Source organism: Cynocephalus volans, chromosome 2 (assembly GCF_027409185.1).
Source record: "Cynocephalus volans isolate mCynVol1 chromosome 2, mCynVol1.pri, whole genome shotgun sequence".
NCBI lineage: Eukaryota > Metazoa > Chordata > Mammalia > Dermoptera > Cynocephalidae > Cynocephalus > Cynocephalus volans.
Window position 1 is genome coordinate 164198429 of NC_084461.1, and position 23580 is coordinate 164222008.

General features: G+C 39.3%; 1 protein-coding gene across 1 annotated transcript in view; it reads left to right on the top strand.

Moving 5' to 3' along the window:
- LOC134370673 (zinc finger protein 717-like) overlaps positions 1-21027 on the top strand; it is a 51734-nt gene extending 30707 nt beyond the window's left edge. Inside the window, exon 5 of the mRNA XM_063087697.1 lies at positions 20894-21027. Within this exon, the coding sequence (XP_062943767.1) occupies positions 20894-21027 (134 nt within the window). The remainder of the gene's footprint in view (positions 1-20893) is intronic.
- The last annotated feature ends 2553 nt before the right edge of the window (positions 21028-23580 follow it).

The window sequence follows — 23580 nt, forward strand, 5'->3', positions numbered from 1 at the left end:
TTGCTGTATTTTGTGTGGTTTTGTTACAGTGATAATCCTGACCTCAGAAAATGAGTTGGGAAGTGTCTTTATTGTTTCTATATTTTGGAGAGTTTAGGAAGAATTGAAACTAAATCTCCAAATGTTTGGTAGAATTCATTGCATATGAGCATTTCTTAGTGTTCTAATTCAATGATATAAATAGTTTACTATAAATTGAGTAAATATTTAAATAAAGGCAGAGATTGTGAGACCTGACTAAACAGAAAAACAGACAAAAACAGATTCAACAATATGCTAACCATAGAGACACAGTTTAAAGACAAAGACACTTAGTGAAAGTAAAAGGACCGAAAACAAAAGTATACTATACAAACTCCTTGAACAACAAGCTGAAGTTTAGACCTTACTACCAGACAGAATAAACTTCAAATGTATTACTGCAGATAGAGACCTTTCATAATAATAAGTGGATCTTACACTAGCATATTATAATGAGTATAAATATGTATGTGCCTAAAAACAAAGCCTCAAAAGACATTAAGAAAAAAAGCCACAGAACTGATCAAGAAACAAAAAATCCACAACTACAGTTGGACAATTTATACACCTTTTTTATTAACAGATGGGACCACCAGATGAAATATCAGTAAGAATATAGACACGAATGACACTGTCCTGACCTGACGCATTTCTAAATCAGTATGTGAACATTCAACCAGACAGAACATATGCTAAGTGATAAAACAAGTCTCAAGACAGAAATCTCACAACATGTGTTTTCTGAAATGAAATTAGAAATCAAAAAGAAAAATTCAAACAAGCCTCAAATATTCAAAAATTAAATAATACACTTGTAAACAATTTGTAATTAAAACAAGAAATGTAAAAGGAAATGAGAATATATGTTAATCAAAGTGTATTGTTCAAATGACATTTGTGATAGAGTAAAGGCAGCCACAAATTCTTTCCCCCTCCTTCCAATGGGGTAAATACTCATTTCCCTTAAATGTGCGTTGGTCTTAGCAACTTGCTTATCCAACAGAACCTGACATATTAGAAGCATTAATGTCACTAGAGACCAAACATAGTACCTTAACTGGAAATGTGGATTGTCAAAATTTAGATTGAATATTAGTGTCTAAATGAATGAATAACAATCATCTCATTTTATGTTATATCGAATTATAATTGTAAATTCTAAAGGTTCACTTAAGAAAAAGCATAGGGGAGAAAATGCATAACTTTGGAGCTGGCAATAATTTAATATTACACAAGAAACAACAAAAATAAGTCAAACTATATAAAATTAAAAGTTTCTCTGCATCAAATGACATAGTTAATGGAGTTAAATGACAACCCATATAATGGGGAAAATATTTGCAAAACATACATCATAAGATATTGATATTTGGAATATATACTTTAAAATTCTATGACTAAAAAACAAAACAAGAAAATTAAGAAATACACATAAGAAGGCACACAAATTGCTGATACACATGAGAAGATGATCAACATAACTTAATCATTACAAAAATGCATATCAAAATCACAATAAACTATTGCTTTACATCTGTTACAATGGCCTGTACAAAAAAGTAGGTGTTGGGAGGGAAGTGTAGAAACTGCAACGTTAATGTGTTGCTGGTGGAAATGTAAAATGTGGAAGACATTATGGAGATTTCTGAACATAGAATTACCATGTGGCCCATCAGTTCCACTCTTAGGTTTATCCCCAAAAGATGTGAAAGTTGAGACTACTCCAGACATTATCACCTGCATGTTCACAGCAGCATTATCCACAATGGCCAAAAGGAGGTAGCAACGCAAGCATCCACTGGTGTGTGACTGGATAGACAACAGGTGGTGTATGTGTATAATAATATTATTGAGCTTTAAAAAGTAAGAAAAAAAAAACTGGAAAGTACTACCACACAGATGAAGCTTGAAGACATTATGCTACGTGAAATAAGCCAGTCATAAGAAAACGAATATGGTATGATTGCACTTATATGAGGATTTTCTAAAGTAGAAAAATTCATGGACATAGACAGCAAAATAGTGCTTGCCAGGGACTGTGGTAGAGGAAAATAGGGATTGCGTGTTTGGCAAGCACAAATTGTATTTGGGGAACATGAAAACATTTTGCAGATGTATGGTGGTTATGATTGCAAATCACTTTGAATATATATAATTCTACTGATCTGTAACTTTAAAAAAGATTAAAGTGTCAAATTTTATGTAACATATCATAAGAAAAAGTGTTTTTAAGATAGAATCATGGACATAACATATATAAGAAAAAGGTACAAATTATCAAAAGCTGTGCTCCCTGTTTTTATTCTTTGTCTATCTTCCTCTTGACTCTTGCTCACATGGATCCCACTAACTCCAGCATGCTTTCTCCCACTGACTCCTAAGTGTTTTTTCACACCTGCTGGCTACTAACACAAAGTACAAGAAAGATGAATCTTCATCATTGAGCATATTCCTCAGCTCTTGTCAAAAGTGACATTTCCAAGATAAAATAGAAAGTTACTATTTTTGAGCAACAACGGTTTCTCTCCCTTTACAGGCACTGCATGTAGGCATTGCAATAAAAATTTTAAAACACAAAAACAAAAGTAGCAGGACATGAGACCAGATGCAATTGGAACAGAGAGAGGGAGGAGTTTGGGGAAAATCCCCTTTTGTTGGTTTGGTTCAAGCCTACTTGGTAAAAATACCATGTGTGAGTATAGTTCAAAATGTTCATAGAAATAAGGAGTAGGGCTGGCCGGTTAGCTCAGTTGGTTACAGTGTGGTGTTATAACATATAGGTCAAGGGTGCAGATCCCTGTACTGGCCAGCTGCCAAAGAAAAAGAAAAGAAAAGAAAAATAGAAATAAAACGTAACAGTAATCTTTCCATGAAATTTTTGAAGTACCTCCATTACAAGAGAAGAATAAAGAACATGGTTTTTGTTTTTGATTTGTTGAGCTCAAGGTGCTTTTTGGATAGCTACATAGAAGCATTAAACAGCAAGTTGAACCTACAGCCTAAAGGCTGGGAAATGGCTCCAAACTGGAGAGACACAGGAGCATCAAACCTCAGAAAGCTGAATCAGTCAAGGAGAACTACAGAGTGACATGAATGGGAGCAAGATGGAACACTTGGATAAGATGTGTTAATAACAAAAAGAAAAGTGGAAGAATTCAGAAGTTAAAGAGAAGAAACTATCAGCGAGGCCATTATAAACTAAGAGAGAAAAATTTCCAGGGAAAATCATGAACAGCAGAAGATTTCAAATACATCAGAAGATTCATAAGGCAAAGCCAAAGGTCTTTGAGTTGGATAATGTACGTTATTGGTAAACTTTTGAAGAACTCAACTAAAGCTACATTTAGTGGATTAAAATGCAAATGACCAACAAAAATTTTTACCATAAAATACAACTTTGGACTGTCGGTGGTACATCCCAAATATCCAGACCAGCTGAGTGAAATGTGTAGAGTTTTTAAGGACCTGTTGTGGATTCTATCTTCTACATATTCCAGGCTTTCTGTGCATCAAGTAGGGACTTTCAAAAGCTGCCTGGCATTGTGCCAGCATGTCGGGGCCCACCTGGGGACCCAAGGTATGGAGCTGGAGACTGGACCCCTCTCCCACAACCAGGCACACCGTGCCATTGCCTTGGGTTCCACCCAGACACCTTAGGCATAGAGCCAGGGACCAGACCCCCCCCCCACAACCAGACACACTGCCAGCACCAAGGAGCATGCCAAAAATATCACCTCCATGTGGGTGGGCCACTACAGCCACCACAATAACCATGGCCGCTGCAAAAGTGCCACAGATGGTCCACCAGCCACTGGAGTACATTGACACCAGGAGAGTCATGGGCAGAGTTAAAGAAAAGAAGAGGATGCCTCTGTCCACAAAGCCCATTTCAGAGTGATAGAAGAAGCATCTGCTTTATGATAATACTGGGGGACCTGATCACAACTCTCAGCATTGGACAGATCATCTAGGCAACAAATCAACAGAGTAATCATTATTCTTTCAGAAGGAGAGAAGAAATCTAGGGTAATTAGGGGGGAGGGGGAAGAGAAAGGGGGATGGGGAGAGATTGAACAAGGGGCATAAAGAATAATTACAATTTATAACAATATATATGCTAGCAATATTGATTTGATCAACATACACCAATGTTGAACCCCCAAAATATGTATAATCAATTTTGATTCAATAAAAATTAAAATAAATAAATAAAAGAAAAAGAAAAAAGAAGCTGCCTGGGACCGCACCACTTAAGCAATTCCGTAAGAACCTTATTAACTGATATGTGACTTAGCACTGGATAACTGTTACCACTGCAGAATGAGGAATGTTTATTTACAGGTTGGTAGTGAAACACTGTCCACTACACCATGCATGTGACCAATAAAGGCTCTGCATCAGACTTTATATCTCATGAGAATTTAGCATGTTGTTGTCTTAGGGTCAATTGGAATCACACAACGATGTGTGTTTTTGCCATGGTATCAGAAAGACCAGAGACAAATTTGTACCCAACTTGGATGGCTCTAAAGTCCTGTAACCCACTTATATCAACATACCAAATTTCTCTTGTTTATGTGTATTTCACTAATGTTAAATTTTATTTATTTTTACTTTTTCACTTTAATTACTGAATGCTTATAAAGCTCCTAAAATATAATGTAAAATAAGCAGAAAAATACCTAAATAAACAACTTGACAAAGATGGATTTATTTTCTTTGCTCTTGGAAACAGGTAGAGGAGTCTGGAATCATTGTTGGAAGAAAAGGTGAATGTAAGCAGTCATGAGAGAAATGAATCTAGGGCTTAGCCCTAGAATCTACTGGGCAAAACTCTCTACAAAATAGCTAGGAAACAAAATAAAATAATACAAGCTTCCCTGTGGGGCAATAGTCCCTGACATGAGAATGGGCAGGAAAGAACTCCCCGAAGGAGCACCCACACTGAACATGCTGATCCTTTTATTCTCTTCCCTGTTAGAGATTAAACCCACAATTTATCCTTAGGTTAATGAAAACATTTATTTCCTAGCAATTTAGTAACAACGTTACAGAAAAAAAAAAAAACCAATTTAAACTTTTAAGGATGATTGTTTAAATAAATTACAGTACACCAAAAAGAGAAACATTGTGCCCTTATTAAAATTGATGTTACAGAAAAATACTTGAGAACTATTAACTACTTTTCTATTAATAAAGACACACCACACAGAAGTACATAATAGTGTTTCCACTAGAACACCTCTTGCCTTTATAGACTTAAACTTCATGAAAACTATACGCCTTGCAACTTAACATTTTAACAAAACATAACGGAAATGTCCATAGTGTATATTTATCATAGTATAGTTTTCCACCTCTGACATGTCTCCCTGTATTTATGCTTTCACATAGTTCCCTCCCACAATGACACTGGGCTTTGACATTTTACTTATTTTGGTCAATAGGACATCAGTAAATGGGATACAAACATCATTTTGAATAATATTTGCCCAAAAGAGTTGGCCTTCTTAAATACCATTATGTTGTGAAGAAGCCCAAGGCTTGCCTGTTGGATAAGTGGGGTCCAGCCAAGAGCCAGCATGAACTGCTACACTGGTGAGTGAAGTCCCTTCCAGGGAACCAGCCTCAGCCAAGGCACCAGACCCCTATAGCCTCACTTGTGATTCCAGTTATCACCAGCATAGGTACTGCCCAGCTGAGCCCTACCTGAAATACTGACTCGTAGAATTATAAATAACTGTTTCTTAAACCAGTAAGTTTTTGTTCATTTACTATACATCAAATTCTAACACCTCCAATCCCTCAGAATTTAGTATGTTTTTAGCATATTGCTGAGAAGGAAAGAAATCTGATTATGTGCCAAATACAATCAAAAGAACTTCACAATCACACATATAAGTTGTTGTTACACTTTTTTGTGTGTGTAACCGAGATGAAAAAAGGGAAAGAGAGAATTCACTCAAAGTACTACCAATGAGGCCTGGAGGGACTGCTGCCCCTGAGGGGAGCAGCAGCAATTCAAAATCAGCCTTTTTATTGACAAGACAAGGAAGTTTCACAAGAAAGTTCAGTTGACTCAACCATCAAAGAAGGACATAAAAACAGGCAATGTTACAAAAAGGAATTATAGCTAAGTATAGCTTAAACAACTAAAACTAGTAATAGCAGTAAAATTAACAGTGTGACATTCCAGAATGCAATTTGTAAAAAGCTTAGTTGATCCACCAACGAACATCTTGCCCTTAGTAAACATTTTCTTTTGCACATACTTCTTACAGTGATTTCTTTAGCATACTTAAACAGCAAACAGTTCCTTAACATATCTTAAGAAGAATCAGTAGGTTAAATAGTCAATAGTCATTCAAGCCAGAATCAAACCAGCAACCTAAAACAAAGTACACAATCCCATCCCTAAACAGTGATTAAAATTGATTAGACGGCTTTTGCCAAACGTATCTGTGGACTATTGTCCCCTACTCAAGAGCCTTTTGGCTCATTCATGCATGACCTAAAAATCCTATTCTAAGATCAAAGGAGAATCAAGATTTCTAACCCACTACAAGTTGTTACAAGCACAATAAATGTCAACCAGATGGATGTCAGCAAGGTTGCTGGTAATAAGAGATGCCCTGGGAACCATAAAAAGAAACTCTCTCTTGAGATCATAAGACTGCATTTGAATTTGTACATCATTAGTCTGTTACCCTAATGCGGGCATGGTTTTTATATTTTAAGAAACTAATTAGAAGTAACTGTGTGACTCAATCTAATTCTCCCCTTTTAAGTAGTGGAATTAGACTTCTATTAACTTCCTGGAGAACTTATTTTTTAAGAATAGATAACTGACATAAATTGATAAAATGTTATAATGCCCCATGGACTCACAAAATCCACAGGAATTATTAGGGGAAAAAAGGATATGGATGTTCAAGGCAAAGTTTTCTAAAACATCTGTTTTAAACTGAATACAGCCTATAAAATTAATCTCAAAAATCAATATGAGTTTTCACTTAATTGTGGAAAAGCAGATAACACTAGTCAAAAACTCAGAATGCCTGATATCTACAAATTATGTGACCCTGGGCAATTTACTCTTCTCCTGACATCTGATTTCTTTTTTACATGGCAGAAAGACGCTAGCAAACCCTCTCTGAACTACGAGGAAGAATTATCAGAATAGAGGAAGTATTAGCATATGTCTGGAAACAAAACGTGGTGACAGACTACGTTTGAGAGAGCTCCAATTCTGGAAATAACAAGGGTAGAATGAAGAAATGTGAGAATGTTAGGGAGCAATGTACACAGAGCCTCTCAATTATAGCAGGTTATCGCTCTGCTCCAAAGCACCCTGAAGACCCCTCCAATAAGTAATGATTTCCTAGGCTCTTGCCTATCCCTCACCCAACTCACATCTCCCTGCTGAAAGCTGGTCCAAACTTATCAACATCACCCAGTCATTGATAGCTTCTGAAGAAAGTAGTATCACTCAAATCTTGTTCACTCTGGGACTTAGGCTCAATAATTGCCTGGGACACCTAAATATAACACCTTCTTTCTGCGACTCTTTGTTTCTGCTCTGAAGGGCTAGTGAGAGGGTTCAGGTCAGAGGGGTGTCCCCTCAGGTACAATTCCTATCTGTGGAGCCTCCTTTACACACTGCATGAGAACTACTTTGCATCCCATCTGCCAAAATTGGACCATCATTCAGTATCTCAATCTCCCTGACAGGACTCACTGTCCCTGGAAACTTGGTCTTATCTAAACTTCTGGAAATTCAAACCAGGGTTGCTAGGCAGACTACACAAGTCAGGAGAGGACCAGAAACTTCACTTGTTGAGGAAGATACCAGGAAATCCCACCAATATAATTGCTTTACAGTAACAGTCTGTACACAATTCACAATTATTTCTCTTGGAATTTGGGGGCATTTCACTAGTATTAATACATTCATGGTACAGATGGGTAAACTGAATGTTATATGGGCTAATAACAGGCTCCTTCATGGCAGACCTGGAACTTGAACTCACAGCACACCTCCCATGCTCATGCTGTCTGCAGACCCCACCTCCACCTCATGCCCACTTGACTTGCCATCTTGATCTTGACCCCGTTGGGTCAAGTATGTGAAAAACGAACAATGTATATTAAAAAGGAACAATGATCTCAAATCAATACCTAAGTTTCCACAAGACACTGAAAATAGTAGAGAAAACAGAATCTAAAGTAAGCATAAGAAAAAATTTTTTTTCAAAAAACAGCAATGAAATAGAAAATAAAAAACAGTAAAGAATAATAAAATTATAAGCAGGTTAATACAAAATTTTTTTAAAAAATCGACAAAAATCACCTACATTGTATATTGATAAAATATAATAAAATTTTAAAAACTGACAAATCTTTAGCTAGAGCAAGGGGTAAAAAAGAGAGAAGACTCAAATAACTACAATTAAAAGTTAAGGAGAGGAGAGTACTACCAATCTTAGAAAAATAAAGAAAATATCAGAGAATAATAGTATGAAGAATTATTTGCCAATATGTTAGATAATTTAGATAAAATAAAGAAATTCCTAGAAAGACAAAACTTCTGAAGCTGATTCAAGAAAATAATAAATAATCTGAGTAGACCTATTACAAGTGCTTTAATAATAAAATACTATACACCAGGAAAAGTTTGTGTTCAGAAACTTTACTGTTTAGTTCTACCAAACATTTGAACAAGATTTAATATAAAGTCTGCTTGAACTGTCCAAAAAACAGAAGCACAGCAGAGACATGTTTCTATTCATTACATGAGGCAGTTTTATCACAAAGAAAAAAAGTCAGACCAATTTATCTTGTAAGTGTAGGTTGAAAATCCTTCAAAAACAATACAACCAAACAGAATTCAGCAATATATAAACATAATTATCCCCCGTGGCCAACTTAAATTCCCAGGAATTCCAGCTTTTGGGCAGTGGAAGCACACACCTGTTCTTCTTGAAGCGCACTGACCTCTGACAATTTAGTGCTTGAAAGTGCAGCCCAAGTGTCTCCCATGGTCGTGGCTCACACAGGCACATCAGCTGCAGCTGGTGTGAGAACCGCCAAAGTTCCTCCTCCACCAAGTGCTGGGAACCCTGTCCTGACTCCCAGGGTCCACCCATGACACGAGGGCTCCTCTTTCATCCCAGCATTAACCTTCAGGGGTATAGAATCCAAACCCAAAATCTGGGGAATAGTGTCTGGAGAGACAAAGGATCGGAAAGTAGCTGGGGAAAGACGGCGGGACTGAGTGGAGCAGCACATGCACAGAGGCAACCTGGCCAGCTCTTCCCATAGTCCTGTACTGATGACATCACTGGAGAGCCGACTACATTTCCCAGAAGGCTCTCTGTGTTCCGTTAGGAACCAAAGAAAAACATTTTGCTTGTTTACTCAGCAAGGAGTCTTGTTAGCAGGAGACCAGGACCTGATGAAGAAAGGCTGGCCTCTATCCACATGACAGTGACATGAATTTCTGGGTCTTTATTAATCCTGGTTTGTCAACCTGGGACATTGTGGGAATAATGGGGAAATTCAAATTTGGGTCAACTAGTCAATTATCGTAATAAGCAATTTTTTTTTTAAGTTTTGAGATATGTATTCCTGTCATAGAATCCACATCTATTTTTTACAAATGCATACTAACCTATGGAAAAATCATGTCTCTGTTTAACTTTAAATTTGTAAACAAATTAATATAACTCTTTCAGCCTACTAAAAGATGTTCTCATCCAATAAACTAATTTGTGAGTCTTCAGTGGATAATATTACACAGTTGGAAAAACTGCTTTTGTGTATATAGTGAAATAAAGCAGCAGGTTTACAGGATAGATGTGTTGGAGCGAGCTGGACTGGAGCCATGTTGGGACCTAAAACCTCATGGACTTTAGAAGAAAAAAAGGAAGAAAACATGCTAATTACTTTGATATAGTCTCTGCACACTGTATAAGTGTACCCAAATATCACATTTTACTTCATAAATATGTACAATTATCATGGGGCAATTTTTAAAAATTAAGCTAAAAAGAAAAATTGAGAGAGAAGAGTAAATTACAGGTTACTAGAAACTGAAGGGGAAGTAATAATGGAGAGTTATTGATTAATTGGTGCAGAGATTATGCTTAGGATGTCAAGAAAAGCCTTGGATAGATTGCAGTGATGTTCACACAGCATTGTCAATATATTTAATTTTATAGAACTGTATGTTTTAAAATGCTTAAGATGACAAACCTTTTGTTATATATATTTTGCCATAATAAAAGGTATTAACAATAAAAACACTAAACACTTATCGGTATGATATCTGGAGATCCTTTGAATACAGGATGATTAGCAGGGGTTGGCAGGGGCAACCAATATTGTTTATATTCCATCTTCTAAATTATAAATTCTCATTCCTTTTGTAAGTGGCCCTCAGTTTTCTGTCCATAAAACTGGATACAGTAATACATGGATGTGTAGGACTCACCCTGAGCCCATTTTAGTAATATAAAGTCCATGAATAAAATCCCTTTTCTCTCTCTGTTAAGGTACAGCCCTCAGAGCCAAGCACATGAGACTCGGGAATGATACCTAAGTCTTTTCACACTAGTCATGTGTTGTAGTTTTCACTATTCGAGTTTACACTTCTTTTGCTTGAGTTACTTGTGTTTTGCTTTTGATATTATTGTATGTAGAATCATTTTCTTAATTTTATTTGGGACTGTTTATTTCTTATATACAGAAATTTTATTAATTTTTGTACATTGATCTTCTATTACTTTCATAAAGTTGTTTATTCCTTTTAATAGTTGTTAGTGAATTTCTTATGATTTTCTAAATACAAGATCAGGTAATCTATGAATAAAGATGACTGGACTTCCTCTCCAATGTAGATGCTTTTTATTTATTTCTGTTGCCAAATTATCCTGGCTAGCACATCCAAAACAGCAATAAGTAGATGTTTTGAGAGTAGATGTATTGACATTGTTCCTTATCTCAGAAAATAAGTATACTGGCTTTCACTATGAAAAATGATGTTAGCTGTGGGTTTTTTTATTATTTGTTTGTTTTTTAATGCACTTTATCTGTTGTTGATGTTTCTTTCTATTCCTATGTTAAATATTTTCATCATAAAAGGATGTTAAATTTTGTCACATCCATTTTCTGCATGTATTGAGATTGTCGTGTGGTTTTGTTATTGTATTGGTACGATATATTACATTAAATGATTTTTAGCTGTTAACCAACATTGTACTCCTGAGAATTTAGGGTCATCAGGGATAATTATGTTTATATGTTGCTGAATTCTATTTGGTTGTATTGTTTTTGAGGGATTTTATCACTGTACTTACAAGATAAACTGGTCTGATTTTTTTTTTCTTTGTGATATCTCAGTATGCTTTTGGTATAATAGTGAAACTGCCTTATGTAATGAATATAGTGTCTCTACTGTGTTTCCATTTTTTGGACAGTTCGAACCGACTTTATTTATTTATTTATTTATTTTTGTGACCGGTAAGGGATGCGTAACCCTTGGCTTGGTGTCGCCCGCACCACGCTCAGCCAGTGAGCACACCGGCCATCCCTACATAGGATCCAAACCCGCGGCCTCGGCGCTCCCAGTGCCGCACTCTCCCGAGTGAACCACAGGGTCGGCCCTCGAGCCGACTTTATATTAAATCTTCTCCAAATATTTGGTAGAATTAAATAGTGAAATTTCTGAATATAATCTTTATTGTGTATAGTAGTTTTTTTATTATTAAAACACTTGTAATAGGTCTACTCAGATTATTTATTATTTTCTTGGGAATGTTTCAGTAGTTTCTTTCTAGGAATTTCTCCATTTTATCTGAATTATCTAGCATATTGGCATACAATCCTTCATATTATTGTTCTCTAATATTTTCTTTATTTTTGTAAGGTTGGTAGCAATGACCTTTTTAATTTTTGATATTAGGTATTTGAGTCTTCTCTCTGTCTCTCTCTCTCTCTCTCTTTTTTTTTTTTTTTTTTTTTTGCCTTGGACTGGCTAACCCTAACCCTAACCTTAACCCTAACCCTTGGACTGGCTAAAAATTTGTCAACTTTTTTGGTCTTTCGTTAACTTCCTTTTAATGTTATTGTTATTCTTTCTTGTTTTTTATTTCCTATTCCATTGCTTTTTTGTGTTTATTTTCTTCTTTTCTTATGCTCACTTTAGAATCTGTTTACCCTTCTATTTTGAGTATCTTTTTGTGAAAGCTTGGGTGTTGATTTGAGATCATTGTTCATTTTTAATATACATATTCACATGTATAAGTTTATATATAATCACTGCCTTAGCAGTCTTCCAAACATTTTTGTTCTTTTTTACTAATAAATAGACACTTTCATCATAATAAAATGTTACTCATTTTCTCTAATGAAGTTTTATGTCTTAAAATCTATTTTGCTTTGTTTTCCATCAGATCTGATCACTGTTTATAGATACCAATTATTGTTGGCTACAACTGCTTGATACAAGTACAAGAATTAAGCTGCAAGGGACTCTAATTTTTTATTGCTTCTATAAGAAATCATTACAAATGTAATGGCTTAAAACAGCAGAAATTTATTCTTTCACAGTTCTGAAAGACAGAAGTCCAAAATCAGTGTCATTGGACTAATATCAAAGTGCTGTCAGAGCCACACTTCCTCCAGAGGTCATAGGTGAGAATCATTCCTTGAATTTTCTATCTTCTGATGGCTGCTGGTATTCCTTGGCTGTGGTTGCAAAAACTTCTCTTCTCTATGTGTTGATGCAGCCCCTAACTGTTAGTACTCTTACAAGCCCCTTCACATAGAAAACGATGGGAGCCCAAGCAAAAGCCACCTTCAAGCTCACAAAGTCTTGTCCTCATAGCAGAGGTCAAGATAGATATTCCAGGGATCTTGACAGAACTTGAGAGAAGCAAGCAACCTGCACAGGAGAATGAGGGATAGGAGAACGCCCCTGTGCCTGCAGACTAAAGCTAGTGATGAAGGAGCCCTTAGGTAAACAGCAATGGAAAGATGACAACAGTTTGCAACACCTCCAAAATTTTAAATGGAGGGCATTTAGAGACCACTGAACCCAGACAGACCTAGGTGAAGAGAGGGCTGCATCTGGGTGGACAGCAGGAGACAGAGCCCAGCCCACATGGAGCACCTCATCTATCACTTTGACTAAGCACATAAAACATTTCCAAGTCCCACAGAGCCCTGTACTGTCCTGATTATTGCTCTCTTCGTCTTTTGCAAGCATCATGGTCTTCCCCTCACAACACCCACTCCTACCCCCACAATGCACATGCAGTGCTGCATTATCCAAACACTCTGGAGGATATGCACATATGAAGATTTTTTTCTCTCTCTCTCAGTCTCTCTCTCTCTCTGTATTGTTCCTTCCTTTCCAGAACTCTGCCTGCAAATTCCTGTGGCCTCACCTCTCTGAACCCCCCACTTCTGTCATTTCAACTCAGCACATCTCTGTGCTCCCTTCTGTGTTGTGTGGAGAGCTGGAGTGGATTGTGAGACACACCAGATTTGACTTTATTGTTCTCCATTTAGAAATAATCTTCTTATCTCAGTGGTTGCAGAGAAGAGAACATATTTCTCACTCACCTTTATGTGCAGGTCAACAAGGGGTGTGAGTTGCTGCTCAGAGTGACTCAGGGACCGAGGTTCTTTCTGGTTCTGAACTCTTAGAGTTACTTCATCTGGAGCACATTTCAGGTGGGATGCTGGTTCTTCTATGCTTTATTGAAGGTGATTTATTGGCCATAACTAGTCTTCTGACACAACATAACTGTAAGGGAGCTTAGAAATATGGAGATGGGATGGAACATTTATCACCATGGCTTCAACACACTTAGCATTGTCCCAGACCATGACAGGAGAGGTCTGCTATCTCAAATCAAGTCAGAACTAAATATCTCAGCTCCTAAATAGGAGCTGAGAAAAGGAAGCCCCCAAGAAAGATAAAGTTGGACATTTGTCACATTGGTAAGGACAGCTTTTCATCAGTAGTAAGCTATCATACAAGGAAAAATAGTAAAGTAAACTCAATTTCTATTTTTACAAAGCTGACTGGGCATTTTTAAGAGAGTATGAGAAATTTTAAAGATAGTATGAGAAATGACAGGGCAGCCAGAGGATCAGTGGCCTCTGAGCTATGAAAATCTGCCAAAGCAGGAAGGGGCTTATGTAAAAGGCATCTGAGTTAACTAACTGCTGCTTATGGAAGTCAGGCTCCTGCCCTCCCTTCCCAGGCTATCAGACAGGGGCCTATCTTCAGGTGTCGGCTGGAACAAACAGGAGACTCATTCTCAGCCTTCAGTTTGCTCAGGAGGACACTTTAATGGGTGCTGAAGTCATCCCTGGAAGGTAGAATCTTTACCTAGTAGAAACCATGTTGGCCTTTTTCCCAAGCCTGTAAAGGTTGAAGCCTAGTTCAAAAGAGGGCTCAGAGGAACCAGGTTAGAGTTTGGTCAAAGAGAGAAACTTTGTCACTCAGAGGACACATAAACATACATAACTTGTGTGCACACAGTGGCCACCATGGCACCTATTTTAGACATAAATAAAGAAAAGTTCCTGCCCTAAACTTGTGAAGGTAGACAGTTCCCTGTCTAACCTCTGCTTTGTCACCATTTTTTCTTATCTTGTTAGTAAACCCTTTCTTCTGTCTGCTGTCAGGTGATCTTAACACTTACACCCTCCACCAGTCTGTGAGCCATATAATGAGGAAGAACTGAGTGTGGGAAAGAAGCATATGGGAGAGAGTTCACAAACCAAAAGTGAGAAAAAGATAGCAAAGGAGGAAGAATTTGCTTTTGATGTGTTCTGATCACAGCCTGCAGGTCCTGGAGCCCCAATGCCTCATTCATACTGCATGGGAGAAGAAAAGTCAGAGAGGGAGAAAGCGTTTAGTTCTCAAGAGGAGAGGCATTAAGAGTTAGGGTGAAGGTGATGAAAGAAAGAGTTCTGAAAAGGAGAGAATGGAGAGCTCCTGACAAGGGTGAATCCAGCACTTCTTTGGCACATCTGAGTTGGCCTGAGTTGCTCTGCACTGTCAGGCACCTAAGGCTCCTCTCTCTTTCACCTATTGTCAACATTTACTCATGGTGACCCCACTCCCCAAATTCTATTCAAATAATGTGTGCAGATGCATTGGGCTGAGGTTTTTATTTTAGGCCTGGGGCTGTGGAGCAGTGGGAAACTGCAGCACAGGATACAAGAGAGTATCACACTCACACTCACACTCACACAGATGCGAGTACAGTAGGAATTAAGACCTTTCTTTTAACAGGCATACGTTTATGATGACCATATTACAAGGAAGAGGCAACTTGGGGAACACATTTCAAAGGCAAAAAGAGCAAGAATAACTTGTGGTTTTCAGATATTTTTGAAATTCAGGCCATGGTAAGAAATACATTTTATATTACAACCCAGTACACACCTGTACAGACTTGAACAATTGAAGCACATTATCACACACAAAACACTTTACAAAGTGTGATACAAAGTCTGATATATTATTAACTTTACAAAGTTAAAACACTTAAACTTTACAAAGTCTGATATGTTACTTTACATTACATTTCAATTAAAAATAAATTTATTAGAAGTAAAAACTCTAGAATCATGAATGGGTCAAAGAAATCAAAATGGTATTAGAAAATACACTTATATGACTGAAAATGAAGATACAATATACAAAGTGTGGAAGACAATTAAAACAAAGCTTAGAGGAAAGTCTAGAGATGTGAATACTTATATTCAAAAAAGAATGATCTCAAATTAGTAATCTAAGCTTATATGTGAAGATACTGAAAGAGGAAGAGCAAATAAAATTTAAAGTATGCAGAAGGAAGAAAAGAATCAAGGTTGCAGGGGATATCAGTGAAATTGATAATGGAAAAACATGAAAGAATAGAACACAAAATTAGGCTCATGAAGATGAAAGAAACTGACAAATCTTTAGCTAGACCAAAAAAGAAAAAAAGAAAGGAAAAGAAAAAGAGAGAAAGACAAAAGACACAAATAACTAAATTTAGTGTAGAGGAGACATTACTACCATCCTCACAAATAAAAATATTTAGAGAAGAATAATATGCACAATGGCATGTAAATATATTAGATAATGTACATGAAATGGACAAATTCCTAGAAACAAACTGCAAAACCTGAGTCCAGAAAAAAAAATAAATTATCTGAATAGACCTATTATGGGTCAAGTTATTGTATTAATGATGCAAAACCACTACACACCCAGAAAAGCCCATGTCCTGAAGCTTTAATAATGAGTACTGTCAAGCATTTGGAGACTTAGTACCAACTGTTCCCAAATTCTCCCCAAAATATACGTTGTAGAGATGCTTTTTAACTCATTCCCTGAGTCAGTATCACCATGATACTGAGAATCGACAAAGATATTAAAAACAATGAAAAATTCAGAAGAATGTATCCTATGACAATAGATGCAAAACTAGGTAAAAATATAAAAGTAAATGGAATCAAGCAACATATAAAAATAATTATACCCTATGTCAAAATTGCATATATCCCAGGACTCCGTGTTTGGTTAATAGCCCAAAATTACAAATTATAATACACTATATCAATAAAGTGATAAACAAAATCACATGACATCTCAACGGATGGACAAAACAAATTTGACAATATCCAACATCCTTCTATGAAGAAAACATTCAACAAAGTAGGAATAGAAGGGAACATCTTCAAACTGATAAAGGGCATATGAAAAACCCACTGTTCACACTATTCTTAGTGGTGAAAGTCCATATCCTTATTTTCTAAGACCAGGAATAAAATAAACAGTCCACTGTCACCACATCTCTTCATCATTGTACTAGACAGAAAAATTGGCATCAGAAGTAAATAAAAGGCATCTAGACTAGAAAGAAAGAAGTATAATTTTATTTTCAGATGACACGTTTTTATATTTAGAAAACATAAGGAATTCACTAAAAACTATTAGAGTTCAGAAAATTAACAAAAGACAAGATCAATACACAAAAATCAATTGTATTTCTGTACACGAAAATGAATAATAAAAATAGGAAACTGAAGAGACAATTCTAGTTACAATAAAACCAAAATAAGATCCTTAGAAATATGTTTAACAATAGAAGTTTGTGCTTGAACACACAAAGCTACAACACATGGCTAGTGTGGAAACACTTAGGTATCATCCCCGAGCCTCCTCTCCTTGGCTCTGCAGATTTTACTTCATAGAGGGAGAAAAGGGATTGCATTATTGGCCTTTATATTATTAGAAGTGGGCTCAGGGTGAGGTCTGTACATCCAAATGTGTATTATTGTCTCCATTTTTATGGATAGAAGACAGACCTGCAAAGAGCGGGAATGACAAACTGTATCTAGAGTGTGAAAGATCAGGCAGTGACTCGCACCACCCAATCCCTGCCAATCACCCTGTGTTTAAAGGATACCTACATACTATATCAGTAAGTGTTTAAGAGAGAGGCATGGGATTTAGGAGTTCAAGGATGGGGGACTATAGATTATAAAGCGTGAGACAAGAGGGCTGTGGGAAGATCAAGGCTGAGTTCCCTGGAACTGCAGATAGAGTCACTGAGGGGAAGTTGAAGAATCTAAGAAAATACAGGAATTTGAACAAGGCAGGAAATACACTGGGTAAAGAGAAAACCAGGTTTTATGCATGGCTGCAGCCTCTCACACATTCCATCCACACACCCCCAATGTTTGCCCTTCTTTGACTCTGCTGCCCATTCTAACACTCAAGTCCACATCAACCCTGATTACTCAAGCTGGGCATGTTCCTATTTTTTGTGTGTTTTTTTGTTTGTTTGGTGGCTGGCCAATACTGGGATTTGGATTCTTGACCTTTGTGTCATCAGCACCAAGTTCTCCCAAGTGAGCTAACCAGACAGTGCTATTTCCCTGTTTTAAGAGAAACTTCAATGTAGTAGAAACTTTGATAAACCCATGTACAGATCTCCTTGCCAGTTTGCTGCAGAAGCCAGAGAAGAAAAGGGAAAGCTCATGTCCACCACACACACACACACACACACACACACACACACCCCAAGTTACTAAAATTGGATTTAATAAAGGGATGGATGGGTTAATGCAACATGGGAATTTCTGGGCAATTAATTATCAGACACTGCAAGTGTAAATGGGCACAAGGATTAGGAAATGCACTTACCCTATGACACTACTACTTTATTTCATTATACACACCAGAGCAGTCTTTTTGACTGTGTAATGCAATTCATTGAAACTCACAAATTAGTTTATTGGATGAGAACAAACATCTTTTAATGGTTTGAAAGAAAATGACCATATCAATTTTTAAGCACATTTAAAATAAAATAGAAATATGATTTTTTCATATTTTAAAATGCATCTTTAAAAAATAGAAATGAGTTCTATAACAGCTATTCTTGGCCCCCATTGAATTTCCCTGTTATTGCCACGATGTCTCAAGTTGTCAAACCAAAATTTAATTTAAAAAACTAGAATTCCACATCACTGTTTGTGAGTAGAGACCAGTCTTGATCCATCAAAGCCTGGTCTCCCAGTAATTGTGAAAGGGACCTTAGCCAGAAAAATAACCATCTTTGGGATAACTAAGACCAAGCAGAATGTTTCAATCAGCCCTCAATTGGGAACTGATAATCATCAATTCCTTGAGGTTAGCAGAATTAAGAGAATGCCCACAGATGAAATCATCCCCTCTTGTGTTGATTTACTTCAGAGGTTGTGTTCCTTAAAATTAAGGGCTGAAACTAAGTTCCTTGTTTTTCTTACCTCTCTAATCAGCTGCAAACAAGAGGAGATATATAGAGAGGCAAGACAACCTAGCTGGTTGTAAACTGCTCCCTCTTACTTAAAGGAAAACTGCTTCCACATTAATTAGAAATCCAAATCAGGTTCTTCCATCATGTTTGACTGAGGTTATTATCCTTGAGCTCTCTGCAGGAGATAAGGACTCTGACTCTGAGGTGTTGGGCTCAGGCTCAGAGACCCTTCAAACCCATTCTACAGACTGGGTCACAGACCTCTCACATGCCAGGCTGGGTCACCAGGCCCCTCACATGCCTGGCTGGGTCACCAGACCCCTCCCATACAGGTGGCAAGTTAGACAACTGGAAAATATCCCAGAAGACATTGGAAGGGTTGACAGTTTCATTCCAAAGTGGGCTCATGTATTGGTCCATTTCGTGTTGCTATAATAGAACTATCTGAGACTGGGTAATTTATAAGGAAAAGAAGTTTATTTGGCTTACGATTCTGGGACAGCGGCATCTGGCATAGGCCTCAGGCTCTTTCTACTCATGGCAGAAAGTGGTAGGCAGCCGGCGGGTACAAGCAGATCACATGGTGAGAGGAAGCAAGAGAGAGAGAGGAGGTGCCAGGGTCTTTTTAAAAACCAGCTCTCATGGGAACCAATAGAGTAAGAACTCACTCATTAATCCCCCCACCCAGGGAGAACATTAATCCATTCATGAGGGATCTTCCCCCATGGCTCAAACAGCTTCCAGAACTGCCACCTTGGGGATCAAATTTCCACATGAGTTTTGGTGGGGACAACACATCCAAACTCCATCAGCTCAGTCCTCAGCTTCCTCAGTAGCAGTAGCAGCAGCTTACAGCAGCCTCCAGCAGCAGCAGTGGTGGTGGCCTCCTGGGGTATTCAGGGGACATTGGCAGCAACAGCTTGCAGCAACAGCCTCCAGCATCAGTAGCAACCTCCCTTTAGCCCCCTGGGGGCATCCTGGGGCAGAGGGCACTGTGGATCAGAGCTATTCCTCCTTTATACTCAAGTCTGATAATCCAGGACATCTGAGTGTGAGTCAGACAACCCAGAAACATCTGGGTGCACATGCAAAATTATATTAGACAATATCCAAGGAACACCTGGGTGAACAGGCACAGTTATTTACATCAAATTCTCAGCAAGATTCTGAACCCCTGAGCGGTCCTGACTATGATTTCATTTTCCCAATACTCCACTCCCCTTCAGGGTCCCTTGTCGTACAATCTACTTATTCAGAATCCTTTGTTCCTTTAGGGTCATTATTATGTTCCTTAGGATAACTGACACTTGCATTCACATAACCTATTGTACATTCTATACACCTTGAGGCCTGTCCCCATAGCTCTATCTTTAAGCTATATTTAGTGACATTACCTCCCAACAGTTCCAAAAGTCTTTAGATTGTTTCAGCACCAACTCAAAAATTCAAAATCTCATCTGAGACTAAAGACAAATCTCCTTCCAGCTGTGTACCTGTAAAAATCAAAAACAAATTTATCTACTTCCAAGATACAGTGGTGGGACAGACATCGGGTACACATTCCCATTCCAAAAGGGAGGAATAGACAAGAAGACAGAAAAAACACACCCCAAACAAATCCAAAACCCAAACAGGGTAAATATTAAGCACAGTGGGGCATCTGGGCCCCCAAAGCATTGGGCAAACTCACTCCTACAGCTGTGCCGGGCACAGCTCATTGAGCTGCCCTGGTGTCTGCAGCTTTTCCAAGCTGGCACTGCACATTGCCATCAGCCTCACAGTTCTGGGCTCCTGGCATGAGACTTGCTGTGCTGGCTTCACTAGATATTTCCTCAGTAGGGGCTCTCTGTGGGAGCTCTGACCCCTCTTTTCTGTTCCACATTGCTCTATCTAGTAGATGGCCCCCACAGTGGCTCCACCCCTGCAGCAGGTCTCTGCCTTCTATACATCTGAAATCTGGGTGGAGGCTGTCACACCTGCACTGTTCCCATGTTCTGCCAACCTGCATACTTAACACAATGTGAATGACAACAGGGTTTCCAGCTTGTGCTTTCCAGAGCTGCTGCACGAATCACACTTGCGGCTGCCTGAGGCAAGGCCACCCCAGCCAGAGCAGCTGGAAGGCAGGGAGCAGTTTCCCAATGGCAGCAGTACCCCAGGTCTGCCCTCTCAAAAAATTCAGTTCTCCTAGACCTCAGGCCTGTGATGGTAGGGGTGCTCTTCCAAACTTCTGAAATGCCCTCAGGGCCCTTCTCCTAATTTCTTGACTATTAGCATCTAGCTGTCCCATCCCCAGCTCCTGAATTATCTCAACATACGTTTGTAATTCACTCACATTCTCAAGCAGTTCTTCAGCATTTGCCCACACAATTTGAACATCTGCCTTCACCCATTTCATTAAGAAGTGGCTCCCCTGCCCCTGTGCATATCTGTAGCTATTCTGTAACTGCTGACACAGAGACAGGCACGTGGTAATGGAGGCTAACTTTTCCACCCTTTCACCAGGTGAAAACATACTTGAAATTCTGCAGGGGCACCCGTCCTTGGGTCATCTTCTCATCAGCATGTGACACTCTTTTCTTGGATTTATGTGGCACCTGGCAGGCCATCTGCTTTCTCAATTTTAAGTGGCACTTGGTGGGCCATTGGGTTTATGCAGCACCCAGCAGGCCATCTGCATGTCAGACAAATGTGACATGCATTTACTCCATCTTCCCCAGAGCACCTCACACCATCCACCCCTAGGTCCCATAACTGTAGCAGCTAGGCAGCCAGGGGCTCTCCGTGTTTCTGCTGAAACTGTTTCCCCAAGTCAACAAATTCAACCTGGGTATATGGGTCATAGGTAGTGAATTGGGTCACCTGTGGATTGCCCACCAGTTGTCCACCTGGTCCAATAGGTTGTTTGTGCTTCACTTTCTGATGAATAACAGGTCATTCCAGGAGAGGCACAGTCTCCCCCAACTCACCATCAGGTTCATCATCATCCTGGTGTCAGAAGCAGGGGTGACCTGTTGCTGCACTTCAGCCTCCAGGGCATGTACTCGTGTTTCCAACCCATCTGCTTTCTGCTGCAAATCTCGAAACCATACCACTTCATGGAGTATCTGGTGCATGTTGACTCACAGCACGGCAAGAAACAGCCAGCCCTCAGTCAACAGGAAAGCAGCCACCAGGCCCCACATACCCAAGGGTAGCCACATTTCCTCCCCCTCCTGAGAGGCTATTGGCTTCCTTACCCATTCAGAATCCTGATGACAACTACACCAATTGTTGGGCTACTTTACCTGCTCAGAATCCAGCCTACTACACCAATTGTCAGGCTTGGGCTCAGAGACCCTTCAAACCCATTGTACAGACTGGGTTACAGACCCCTCATATGCCAGGCTAGGTCACCAGACCCCTCATGTACCCGGCTGGGTCACCAAAGCCCTCCCATACAGGTTGCAAGTTAGGTAATTGGGAAAGATCCCAGGAGTTGTTGGCAGAGTTGACAGATTCATTCCAAAGTGAGCTCAGTCCTCAGCTTCTTCAGTAGCAGCAGCAGCAGCTTAGAGCAACCTCCAGTAGCAGTGCTAGTGGCCTCCTAGGGCATCCCAGGGAAACTGGCAGCAACAGCTTGCAGCAACAGCCTCCAGCAGCAGTAGTGGGCTCCCTCTGGCCCCCATGGTGGTGTCCTGGGGAAAGGGGACACTGTGGATCAGAGACATTCATCCTTTATACTCGAGTCCAATAACCCAGGACACCTGGGTGCCAAACAACCCAGGAACATGTGGGCACACATGCACAGTTACATTAGACGATATTCAAAGAACACCTGGGTACATATGTATAGTTATTTGCATCAAATGCTCAGCAAGATTCTGAACCCCCAAGGGACCATTTATCAATTTTATTTTCTCAGTACAAGGTAACAACAAGGGGTTGAAGCTGACCACAGACTCTGTGATGCTGAAGTTCCCAGTCCATCATGGGACCCTGACATTTGACTCAGACCATCTGTTGCTTCCAGACTCCCCCCCTTTTTTCTTCAGAACAAAGACCCTTACCTCACCTTTCCACCTCTTCCCCTGTATAAACCCTATAACAGGCATCAGAAGTTGGGATGATTTTAGCCTGTTCATCCCCCTGATGCTGCTTATCTCGATAAACCTTCTAATCCTTGCACCAACTTCTGGACTTTTGAGTCATTTGTTTAATGTGACAGGACAAGCCGAGCCTGTTCAGTCATTAATGACAGGACTTACTCCTGAGAAAATAGTTTTTTCCTTTGGTTCCAAATTTAGGCCCACAGTGTCTTCTGGGAAATGTAGTCTCCCTGACTATTGATGTCCCAGGTCCAGAACTGTAGAAAAATCTCTTTTGTTTTACTTCTGCACATGTGCAGCTGCACTCTCTCCTCCTTCTGGAAAACGTAGTTTTGCCTTTCAATGACTTCACCATCACAAGACTAAGGGGAAGCTTTTCTGGGTTTCTTCTGCGCATGTGTAGTCCCGCCCACTCTGCCTTCTCTGTCCTCTTACTTTCCGCTCTACTGCTGTCCCTGCGCTGCTCCTTGCATGTGGTGGGTAAACTGTGTCCCTGAAGGTGGGTGCGAGTGTGAAAGAGGAGCCCTGCGGGCCTCGGGGGCCCTGCGGAGCGGGACGGTGTCCTGGCACTTGGCGGGCAGAAGCGCCTTGGGCCACGGGCGGGCGTGCCCTGACGTGGGGCACGAGCGCGGACCCGGACGGGCTTGCAGAAGGGG